The sequence below is a fragment of the Oncorhynchus gorbuscha genome, linkage group LG04 (assembly GCF_021184085.1).
Source record: "Oncorhynchus gorbuscha isolate QuinsamMale2020 ecotype Even-year linkage group LG04, OgorEven_v1.0, whole genome shotgun sequence".
Taxonomy (NCBI): Eukaryota; Metazoa; Chordata; class Actinopteri; order Salmoniformes; family Salmonidae; genus Oncorhynchus; species Oncorhynchus gorbuscha.
In genome coordinates this window covers 52,808,140-52,820,618 of record NC_060176.1, presented here as the reverse complement: position 1 = coordinate 52,820,618, position 12,479 = coordinate 52,808,140, and the positions used below count along the sequence as shown (strand labels likewise).

The window sequence follows — 12,479 nt, the reverse complement described above, 5'->3', positions numbered from 1 at the left end:
GCACAGTGCTCCTTGGGATGTTTAAAGCTTGGGAATTTTTTTTCTTTCCAAATCCGGCTTTAAACTTCTTCACAACAGTATCTCGGACCTGCCTGGTGTGTTCCTTGTTCTTCATGATGCTCTCTGCGCTTTTAACGGACCTCTGAGACTATCACAGTGCAGGTGCATTTATACTGAGACTTGATTACACACAGGTGGATTGTATTTATCATCATTAGTCATTTAGGTCAACATTGGATCATTCAGAGATCCTCACTGAACTTCTAGAGAGAGTTTGCTGCACTGAAAGTAAAGGGGCTGAATAATTTTGCACGCCCAATTTTTCAGCTTTTGATTTGTTAAAAAAGTTTGAAATATCCAAAAGACATGTCGTTCCACTTCATGATTGTGTCCCACTTGTTGTTGATTCTTCACAACAAAAAAATACAGTTTTATATCTTTATGTTTGAATCCTGAAATGTGGCAAAAGGTCGCAAAGTTCAAGGGGGCCAAATACTTTCGCAAGGCACTGTATTAATTACACTTTGGATAGTGTATCAATACACCCAGTCACTACGAAGATACAGGTGTCCTTCCCAACTCAGTTGCCGGAGAGGAAGGAAACAGTTCAGGGATTTCACCATGAGGCCAATGGTGACTTTAAAACATTTAAAATAGTTTAATGGCTGTGATAGGAGAAAACTGATAATGGATCAACAACATTGTAGTTACTCCACAATACTAACCTAAATGACAGAGTGAAAAGAAGGTAGCATGTAGAGCAGGGATCATCAACTAGATTCAACCGTGGGCCTATTTTTTTCTTGAGCGGATGGTCAGGGGGCTGGAACATAATTACAAATCATTTGTAGACTGGAAATTGACTGCAAGAAGTCCAAACATTTATAATATTTGACATTTATTTTAAAATTTCTTACATTTGTTTATGATCATGTCTCTCTCTTATGCGTGGGAATACTTGGGAACAGAATCCCTAAATTAAAATCACTTGGAGCTGATTTCCTGGTGTTTTTACAGTCTTATGTCCCCCCAAAATAATAAATAAATAAAAATATGAAACCTTGGGTGGCCAAGTACTACCACAAAATTGGGGAACCCTGCTGCAGAGAATAAAAATATTCCAAAACATGCATCCTGATTTTAATAAAGCGTTGAAGTAAAACTGCAAAGAAATGTGGCAAAGAAATTTACTTTATGTCCTTTAGACAAAGTATTGTGTTTGGGACAAATCCAACGCAACACATCACGGAGCATCACTCTTCATATTTTCAACCATGGTGGTGGTTGCATCATGCTATGGGTATGCTTGTCATCGGCAAGGACTAGAGAGTTATTTAGGATAAAAAGTAATGGAATAGAGCTATGCACATGCAAATTCACCTTCCAGCAGGACAATAACCTAAAATTCAATGACAAATGTACACTGGAGTTGCTGTTCCTGAGTGGCCTAGTTACAGTTTTGACTTAAATCTGCTTCAATGTCTAAACTTGAAAACGGCTGTCTAGCAAGGATCAACAACCAACTTGACAGAAATTTAATATTTTTTTGTTTTTATAATGTGCAAAATGCTCACAGCTGTAATTGCTGCCAAAGGTTATTCTGACTTGTATATTCAAGGGCGTGAAATCTTATGCGAATTAGATATTTCTGTATTTCATTTTCAATACATTTCTTAAAATAAGTTTTCACTTTGTCATTATGGGGTATTGTCTGTAGATGTGAGAATAAATGTTTTACTTTAAAAAAAATGTAGGTAGTAACAACAAAATGTGGAATAAGTCAAGATGTGTGTATACTTTCTGCATGCACTGTACATCACATCAATGGAGTGGAATTGAAGAGTGTGGGCGAACTGTACCTCCGACAAAAATGTGAATTCTTAAAAACGCTTACCGTGTACCCATGCCTGTCCTGTGTAAAGGCGTGCATTTCTTTGTTTGCTGAAATCCGTAGTTTGGGATTCATTTTATGTGATCTGTCAAACTATGCCCCATAATCCACTGTTTTCCAATGGAGTAGGAAGTTAGGACTTCAAGCTGGCACTACCACTTGTAGTCTTTACTGAAGACTAATCTCTTCAGTATATCCTACGATTGAGTGTAGTCTGGCCCAGGGTAGTGAAGGTGAACGGTAAGGCACTGGAGCGATAAACTGCCCTTGCTGTCTCTGCCTGGCCGGCTCCCCTCTCTCCACTGGGATTCTCTGCCTCTGACCCTATTACGGGTCACTGGCTTACTAGTGCTCTACCATGCCATCCCTAGGAGGGGTGTGTCACTTGAGTGGGTTGAGTTAGACGGTTTTGTGCCCCCTTGAGCCTGTGCGGTAGAGGAGATATTTTTTGGGCTATACTCAGCCTCGTCTCAGGGAAGTAAATTGGTGGTCTGTTGATAACCCTCTAGTGGTGTGGGAGCTGTGCTTGGCAAGGTTGGTGGAGTTATATCCTGCCCGGTTGGCCCTGTCCGGGGGTATCGTAGGACGGGGCCAGTGTCCCCTGAACCACCCGTCTCAGTCTCCAGTATCTATGCTGCAATACTCTATGTCCCAGGGGGCAAGGGTTAGTCTTACATCTGGTGTAATTCTCCTGTCTTCTCTGGTGTCCTGTATGAATTTAAGTATGCTCCCTAGGATTATGCCTCAGGAATACCTGGCCTGATGACTCCTGGCAGCCAACTGTTCTACCTGCGGATAGGGAACTCTGACCTGTTCACTGGACATGCTACCTTGTCCCGAACCTCCTGTTTGACTCTTTACCGTGCCTGCTGCCTCAAAACTCAATGCTCAGCTATAAAAAGCCAACTGATATTTACTCATGAGGTACTGACCTGTTGCACCCTCTACAACCACAGTGATTCTTTGACCCTGCTGGTCATCTATGAATGTTTGAACATCTTGATAACAATCTGGCCTTAATGGCCATGTACTCTAATAATCTCCAACTGGCACAGCCAGAAGAGGACTGGCCACCCCTCAGAGCCTGGTTCCTCTCTAGGTTTTTTCCTAGGTTCCTGCCGTTCTAGGGAGTTTTTCCTAGCCACCGTGCTTCTACATCTGCATTGCTTGCCGTTTGGGGTTTTAGGCTGGGTTCTGTATAGCACCTTGTGATATCTGTGGATGTAAAAAGGGCTTTATAAATACATTTGATTGATTGATTGATTGATTGATACTTGTACCTGTGCTTGCCCTGATTGTTAGAGTTGTCAGTTGGATTTGGCAGAGATCCCAAAAATGGAACCTTGGCAGAGGTTCAGAAAATTCTACTTTTATCAAAAAAACGACATTTCATTAAACAAACAAAGGCGTGCCTTTACACTGGACAAACATTGGTACACGGAAAGAGTTTAAGAATCGTCTGACAGCGACTCGATGTAGTTGGGGGTACAGTTCGCCCAGACTCGTCGCAACTCACATCCATTGATGTGATGTACATCGTGGAGTTGAGAAACTCTGCTACTGTTTTTGTAGAACATAGGGTAACACAGGCTGTTTACATTATAAAGTTAAGACTATAAGTGATTCTCAAGTAACAAGGAAAACCTTCAGACAAGCTTGCATATCATTCTTAAACAAGATCTTTCATTGAGCTTTTCCCAAAGTTCTTGTTTTCACACAAGCCTGCACTCACGACGCTTCCATTCCAATAGAGAGCAATAGCAATGCAGTCTTTTTGTAGGCACTAACTCCGCCATGGCTCGCTGGCCAAAGCTTATGGTGAAATTAATCAATTTTGGGGGGATAAACGCCAAAAATAAGGTCTGTGGCAAACACAGGCTTAGGAGATCTTATACGTTTAGTTCTAGGAGATAATCATCATCAGCTGAAGTAAAATGTTCAGAATTTTGAAGCATTTATGTAAACAAAACAAGCACATAAAGGCTTCATAAAAAGGTAATGTTAACTTACTGAAGAGATCTCCTAAGCCTGTGTTAACCTCAGACCTCATTCATTTCCCCCATAGGATTGGCTGAACGAACCAGGGGTATCACGTTTCCGGTTTTTAGGACAAGCTGGGATGAAATCATTACACTTATTCTGTTGCAAAGCTTCATCCGTTGCAAAAAACGTTTACGCATTCAAACTTGTTATGGCTGCAATCCCGATATCGGGATAAGTGTCATCAACAACCGCTGAATAGCATAGCGCTACATACAATAATTATTACTATAAATATTTATATTCATGAAATCACAAGTGTAATACAGGAAAACACAGCTTAACAGCGAAAGCAATCCAAGCGTTTGTGTAAGTTTATTGATCGCACGATAAAACATTAAGTACACTTAGCATCAGGTAGCTCGGTCACGAAAATCAGAAAAGCAATCAAATTAATTGTTTACTTTTGATGATCTTCGGATGTTTTCACTCATGAGACTCCCAGTTACACAACAAAAAGGTTCCTTTTGTTCCATAAAGATTATTTTTAGATCCAAAATACCTCCCTTTGTTTGTCGCGTTATGTTCAGAAATCCACAGGAAAGAGGTCACGACAGCGCAGACAAATTCCAAATAGTTTCCATAATGTCCACGGAAACATGTCAAATGTTTTTTATAATCAATCCTCAGGTTGTTTTTAAAATAAATCAACAATACACTGCTCAAAAAAATAAAAGGAACACTTTAACAATGTAACTCCAAATCAATCACACTTCTGTGAAATCAAACTGTCCACACTGATTGACAATAAATTTCACATGCTGTTGTGCAAAATAATAGACAACAGGTGGAAATTATAGGCAATTAGCAAGACACCCCCAATAAAGGAGTGGTTCTGCAGGTGATAACCACAGACCACTTCTCAGTTCCTATGCTTCCTGGCTGACGTTTTTGGTCACTTTTGAATGCTGGCGGTGCTTTCACTCGAGTGGTAGCCTGAGACGGAGTCTACAATCCACATAAGTGGCTCAGGTAGTGCAGCTCATCCAGGATGGCACATCAATGAGAGCTGTGGCAAGAAGGTTTGCTGTGTCTGTCAGCGTAGTGTCCAGATCATGGAGGCGCTACCAGGAGACAGGCCAGTACATCAGGAGACGTGGAAAGGCCGTAGGAGGGCAACAACCCAGCAGCAGGACCGCTACCTCCGCCTTTGTGCATGGAGGAGCAGGAGGAGCACTGCCAGAGCCCTGCAAAATTACCTCCAGCAGGACACAAATGTGCATGTGTCTGCTCAAACGGTCAGAAACAGACTCCATGAGGGTGGTATGAGGGCCCGACGTCCACAGGTGGGGGTTGTGCTTACAGCCCAACACCGTGCAGGACGTTTGGCATTTGCCGGGGAACACCAAGATTGGCAAATTCGCCACTGGCGCCCTGTGCTCTTCACAGATGAAAGCAGGTTCACACTGAGCACGTGACAGACGTGACAGAGTCTGGAGACGCCGTGGAGAACGTTCTGCTGGGACATCATGTCTCGCTCCATCCATCAACGCCACAGATGCACCACAGACTGTCCAGGACTCATCAGGAGCATGCCCAGGCATTGTAGGGAGGTCATACAGGCACGTGGAGGCCACACACACTACTGAGCCTCATTTTGACTTGTTTTAAGGACATTACATCAAAGTTGGATCAGCCTGTAGTGTGGTTTTCCACTTTAATTTTGAGTGTCACTCCAAATCCAGACCTCCATGGGTTGATACATTTGATTTCCATTGACAATTTGTGTGATTTTGTTGTCAGCACATTCAACTATGTAAAGAAAAAAGTATTTAATAAGAATATTTAATTCATTCAGATCTAGGATGTGTTATTTTAGTGTTCCCTTTATTTCTTTGAGCAGTGTATATCAACCTCAAATGTCTTTCACAGTAGGAGAGGGAAAAGCAATACCTATCCAAACTCATGTTGCGCGAGCAAAACTCACGTGACCACTTGACGCAATGTTATCGGTCTGGCTCATTTTTCAAAATAAAAGCCTGAAACTATGTCTGAAGACTGTTGTCACCTTGAGGAAGCGATAAGAAGAGGAATCTGGTTCATATGCCTTTAAATGGAGCAATGGGAGGCTATGGAACATGGAGTTTTCAAAACAGAAGCCACTTCCTGCTTTGATTTTCCTCAGGGTTTCACCTGCAATATCAGTTCTGTTATACTCACAGACAATATTTTGACAGTTTTGGAAACTTTAGAGTGTTTTCTATCCAATACTAATAATAATATGCATATATTAGCAACTGAGGCCGAGGAGCTGGCCGTTTACAATGGGCACCTTTTCATCCAAGCTACTCAATACTGCCTCTGCAGCCACAAAAAGTTTTTAAAAATGTTTTAATCGAATTTAGCAGATGCTCTTATCCAGAGCGACTTACCATGGCGCTTGCAACGCCAGGGTTGTGAGTGCATACATTGTCATACTTTTTCATACTGGTCCCCCATGGGAATAAACCCACAACCCTGGCGTTGCAAGTGCCATGCTCTACCAACCGAGCCACACGGGACCTACTCCAAATGTAAAACGCAAACAAGAGTTTCTATTGGACAAATTCAGGTAGGTCCCTCCCTGTTTCCTCTGTTTGCTTCATAAAAATGTTTCTGTAATGAATACACCCCTAGCAAGCTCTATGCAATGAATATGATGTGAAAACTGGGGGATTTAGAATTGAGTGGGCGTGTTCGAGCAGCTCACTTTTGTCAAGTCGGTAACCTTTCAAAGTATGTTGCATTATGGGGATGAAAATTGTCTGACTTGCGCCTAAATGTCGACTGCATGAACTTTACAACAACCATGTGATCAATGGTCATGAAGCCGACTGCAATTTTCTGCAGTTGCCCCTCACCAGCTGTGACTTGCAGCCATCACCTGCATTGTGGGAGGCAATAACTGTCAATCAATCATTAAAGTGTTTTTGTTTGACCCACGCGAACAGGACGTGACTGAAACAGGAAGCAACTTTGCCGCAATGTATACAGTGTACAAATGATTGATATTTGAGTCCCTCTCTCCCTAATTGACAGTACAATGTACACATATTTATAGTGTGTGATATGGGGTTTGGAGACATGTTTATTTCAACATTACAAAGAAAAGATTAATCAACAATGGCAACACTGCCATGTTGCACTGAGCCTTGCTGTTGGAAAACCAATCAGTGTCCGACTTTCGGCTGTCACAGATGTACATACCTCAACTCCACTCCTTGACTTTCATCTGAAGTAGGTTGCTTCTAATTAGGTATATAAAACGTGGATTGCCGATGCTATGTATGGGCCATTGAGATACTTTGAAGCCACCGGTTGGCAATAATGGCACTCTCCAGTAGGAGCAGTACTCCATAGGAATTATACAGTATTTCAATGAAATGCTTCAAGGACAAATGACATTAATTTAAGTTTTTTTTTGTTGTTGACAGTAACATCAGTAATCTCCAAAAAATATTATTTCAAGTAAAATGTTTACATATTTTGTATTTTTAGCTCACATAATATTTTTAAAAGTATGCATTATGGTGTCTAATTGAATAAATGTGGCAAAAACAAATGTAGATATTAATAAATGGATTTCTATAGATTCCAAAATATTTTTTACAATGGTGGGAGAGTGCCAAGGTGGAGGCAAGGTGGAGCGCCCCCACCATTAATTCTATGTAAATTATTGGTTGCTTCAGCTTTACCACTCAAACAAGACCAATGAATCCAAGAAGCTAAATTCAAGTTTGAGTAAAATCTTATTTCTTCATATTTCAACAGTTTACAGCAGGTATAAAACGTGCAGCAAAATTCTAGCTCCCTCAATGCAGTAGCCTACATTAATCAATAACAGTAAAGTACAAAATAACAAGTAATAGGGGTAGTATGCACAGTAATAATTGACTATATTTACAAATATAAAGTGGGTAGTGAATTGGACTCGCAGTAGAATACATAGTATAAGTCAACATAATCAGCTGAACTTTGATGGCAGAGTCATTGCCGTAGTTACAAAGTAACTATGTATGTCCCGATGACCAGATACATTGCAGCAAGTTCTCATTTGACATAAACACTATCTGCTCGAAAATTGACCAAGTCCAGAAAATTGTGCGTCCCCCCTACTGGATGTAACTTGGGCTTCCCTTTACACACCAAATATTTTTGATATGTAAACAACAATATATTATTTTAAATCCACATTGTTATCCACATGTAGGCTAAGCAAATTAACAATTTAATGGGAAAAAAGTTTAGACCGCTCACCTTCCAGTTCCTCCATATAACTAATTTCTGTGTGTCGTCGATTTTTCTTCTTCTCAGAAAGTTCTCATCGTGATCCAGCATGAGTTACAATGGGGTGTTTTCATTCTACACATCCAAAAATCTTAAAATCCAGTTCTAGGGAAATTGTCCGCTAAATCCCGTCACATTTTTCAAGGAAGGTTAAAATATCCCAGCTCAGTTTTGCAGTAGCCCAACTTTGTTAGCAGGATAAATGACGTCATGCAGTTGAAATTCCTGTACGGAGACCGGAAGGAATCAAACAGCAACACCTGGAACAGGAGAAAATAATTGGAGCCCACAGGCCAATATCCACTACTGCACTGAAACGGGAGCACCATCTACTGTCAAAAAGTAGGGATCTCACTTTATTTCTCCACACAGGATAGCTACTATTCTACGGTTTGGTGGAGTGGATACCTGTCAAAAGTTTTAGAACACCTACTCATTCAAGGGGTTCTCTTTATTTTTACTATTTTCTACATTGTAGAAATGATAGTGAAGACATCACAACTATGAAATAACACATATAGAATTATGTAGTAACCAAAAAAAGTGTTAAACAAATCAAAATATATTTATATTTGAGATTCTTCAAATAGCCACCCTTTGCTTTGATGACAGCTTTGCACACTCTTGGCATTCTCTCAACCCAAGCAAGTCTCTACATGATTCCATATGTGTTATTTCATACAATGTCGAAAATAGTACAAACATAGAAAACCCCTTGAAAGAGGTGTTCTAAAACTTTTGACTGGCAGTATACCTGCGCCCAGCTTTTCATAAGTTAGGCCCTAATCTATGGATTTCATGGCTGGGCAAGGGCGCAGCCATAGGTGGGCCTAGTCCCACACACTTGGGAACCAGGCCCAGCCAATCAGAATGAGGTTTTTTTCCCCACAAAAGAGCTTTATTACAGACAGAAATATGCCTCAGCTCCCCCTCAGACGATCCCGGAGGTGAAGAAGCTGGATGTGGTGGTCCTGGGGCTGCGGTTGTGAGGCAGGTTGGATGCACTGCCAAATTCTCTAAAACGACATAGAGAAACGAACATTCAATTCTTTGGCAACAGCTCTGGTGGACATTCCTGCAGTCAGCATGCCAATTGCACACTCCCTCAAAACTTGAGATATCTGTGGTATTGTGTTGTGTGACAAACTGCACATTTTAAAGTGGTCTTTTATTATCCCCGGCATAAGGTGCAACTGTGTCATAATCATGCTGTTTAATCAGCTTCTTGGTATGCCACACCTGTCCGGTGGATGGATTATCTTGGCAAAGGAGAAATGCTCACTAACAGGGATGTAAACATTTGAGGAAAATAAGCTTTTTATGCATAAAGAACATTTCTGGGATATTTTATTTCAGTTCATGAAACATGGGACCAACACTTTACATGTTGCGTTTATATTTTTGTTCAGTATATCTGGATTTCGCCTATCAGATAGGATTAAAGGCATAGAAATAGAATGAATAGAACAGGAGTCCCCATTCAAGTAAATTATTTGTCCGTTCTGTTCATCATTTTTTAATGCATTTATTCCTCTAGATAGACAACTTTTGAAAAACTGTGCCAAAACACGACTGACACTAGTCAACCAAAATGGTTTCAACCATCACACTGAATACCTTGTAACTCCAAACCAAGCCGCTAGAAGAAGCCATTGGCACTTTTTGGTAGATCGCTATATGACAATAAAAATCAATCTACCGCTACCCAAGTGATGTTTGTTTCAATTAATTAAGGTCTTATCAACATTTTTATTATGAAACTAGTTAATTTATTATTCAAATCAAAGTTTTGGTCACATACAGTACACAGATTTGCAGATGCAGCAAATTGCTTGTGTTTCTATTTTTTTTTAAAACCTTTATTTAACCAGGCAAGTCAGTTGAGAACACATCTGCACTGGGAACAGTGGGTTAACTGCTTGTGCAGGGGCAGAACGACAGATTTGTACCTTGTCAGCTCGGGGGTTTGAACTCGCAACCTTCCGGTTACTTGTCCAACACTCTAACGCTCTAACCACTAGGCTACGCTGCCGCCCAATTGTGTTGTATTATTGAATGAAACTAAGGAGATGCACTCAAACTTTGTGATTTAACTTACGTTATGTTAACTACATTACTTTAGTTGACTGCTTTGAGCAAAACTTGAATATAATCTAACCTATTCTAGAAGCCTATTGTTTGTGTATGATTTTTATTTATTGTTCACTTGTTTTTCAACAATGTCAGGTACAGGCAGGGATGAATGGGGTAAGACACAGGGTAAGAAATCATTTGAACATCACATGTATAAATTCCCACTGTGACCATGATAAAATGCAATGTGAATTGTGATGTACTACTGAATGAAACTGAGGAGATGCACTCAGACCAGCCTTAGTGATTTAACTTACGTTAACTACATTACTTTAGTTGGCTGCTTTGAGCAAAACCTCTATCTAATATAACCTATTCTGGGAGCCTAGTGTGTGTATGAACTATGTGGAATAATTTTGGACCATTGGCTTCCCTGAAAACAGGTACTGGCAAGAGGAGCAATACGAGTCTGTCAGAGGTCAACATGCTGATGTTGGCTTTGGTGGTTCACACAATGAAGAAGCAGGTGTCCTGTCCAGTGATGTGGAACTGACCTTCGACCAGTAAAAAAAAGAATCTTCACGGAGGCTGTAAGACCCTTTCTCCTCGAAATAGAAATTCTTCGACTTGACTGCCTCTTCAAATGGTAAGGTCCCTTGCACCATAGGGATACTTGACCTCCACCACGGCTGTGGTGCCCAACAGACCATCCAGTGAGGCACCCAGGATCCCAGATCTCGTGAACCAAAGCCCTAACTCCTGCACACCCATCCCTGTAGCCATTTGCCTTGATGCCTCACTGGATGGTCTGGTGCCCTCCTCGTCATTATCTGTGCCCCACTATACAGACACCCCATCCAACGACTGATCTGAGGACCCTTTTTAGCAACGAAGGAGTAACACGCTTGGCCCTAACCACTGCTCCATAATTGCTGGCCGTCAACCTCCCTCTTCTCATGGTGTGCCAGTTGGGGGTTGGTGCGCGGTCCAACTGTTGCCTGCCATATAGCCTTCTGTGCTCCACCAACAGCTCTATCCCAGCCAGGATGCCTGCATACTCCAGGTGCCCTTGTTTTTAACAATGTCTGGTACAGACAGGGATGACAGAGAGGGTAGCGGTTTTTCTGGTTCAGGTTCAAAGATCATTTGAAGTGTTTGTAATATGCTCTGTGAAAAATGAATGGTGGAAAGACGATTGGAACCATTTCCGTGTTTTACCACTAAGTTTTCAAAGCACATCAAATTGTATTTGTCACATGAACATGGTTAGCAGATGTTAATGCGAGTGTAGGGAAATGCTTGTGCTTCTAGTTCCGACCATGCAGTAATATCTAACAATTTCGCAACACCTACCTTATACACAAGTGTAAAGGAATTCATAAGATTATGTACGTACAAATATATGAATGAGCCAAGGCCGAACGGCATAGGCAAAATGCAGTAGATGGTATAGAGTACAGTATACATTGGGGCAAAAAAGTATTTAGTCAGCCACCAATTGTGCAAGTTCTCCCACTTAAAAAGATGAGAGGCCTGTAATTTTCATCATAGGTACACTTCAACTATGGCAGACAAAATTAGGGGGGAAAAATCCAGAAAATCACATTGTAGGATTTTTAATGAACTTATTTGCAAATTATGGTGGAAAATAAGTATTTGGTCAATAACAAAAGTTTATCTCAATACTTTGTTGTTGGCAATGACAGAGGTCAAATGTTTTCTGTAAGTCTTCACAAGGTTTTCATACACTGTTGCTGGTATTTTGGCCCATTCCTCCATGCGGATCTCCTCTAGAGCAGTGATGTTTTGGGGCTGTTACTGGGCAACATGGACTTTCAACTCCCTCCAAATATGTTCTATGGGGTTGAAATCTGGAGACTGGCTAGGCCACTCCAGAACCTTGAAATGCTTCTTACGAAGCCACTCCTTCGTTGCCCGGGTGGTGTGTTTGGGATCATTCTCATGCTGAAAGATCCAGCCACGTTTTATCTTCAATGCCCTTGCTGATGGAAGGAGGTTTTCACTCAATCTCACAAAAGAATGAATGGGGCCATGTATCCTTTACACAGATCAGTCGTCCTGGTCCCTTTGCAGAAAAACAGCCCCAAAGCATGATGGTTCCACCGCCATGCTTCACAGTAGGTATGGTGTTCTTTGGATGAAACTCAGCATTCTTTGTCCACCAAACACGACGAGTTGAGTTTTTTGG

General features: G+C 41.2%; 1 protein-coding gene across 2 annotated transcripts in view; it reads right to left on the bottom strand.

Annotated features, from left to right (window-relative positions):
• LOC124034261 (LIM domain kinase 2-like) overlaps window positions 1–12,479 on the bottom strand; it is a 68,948-nt gene that overhangs the window by 29,850 nt on the left and 26,619 nt on the right. Inside the window, exon 1 of one of the 2 annotated variants that reach the window (XM_046347193.1) lies at window positions 8,168–8,444. The exons of the other annotated variant lie outside the window; for it this stretch is intronic. Within the exon in view, the coding sequence (XP_046203149.1) occupies window positions 8,168–8,183 (16 nt within the window). The 5' untranslated portion in view covers window positions 8,184–8,444. Of the gene's footprint in view, window positions 1–8,167; window positions 8,445–12,479 lie in introns of those variants that run through there. 2 annotated transcript variants of the gene reach the window in all.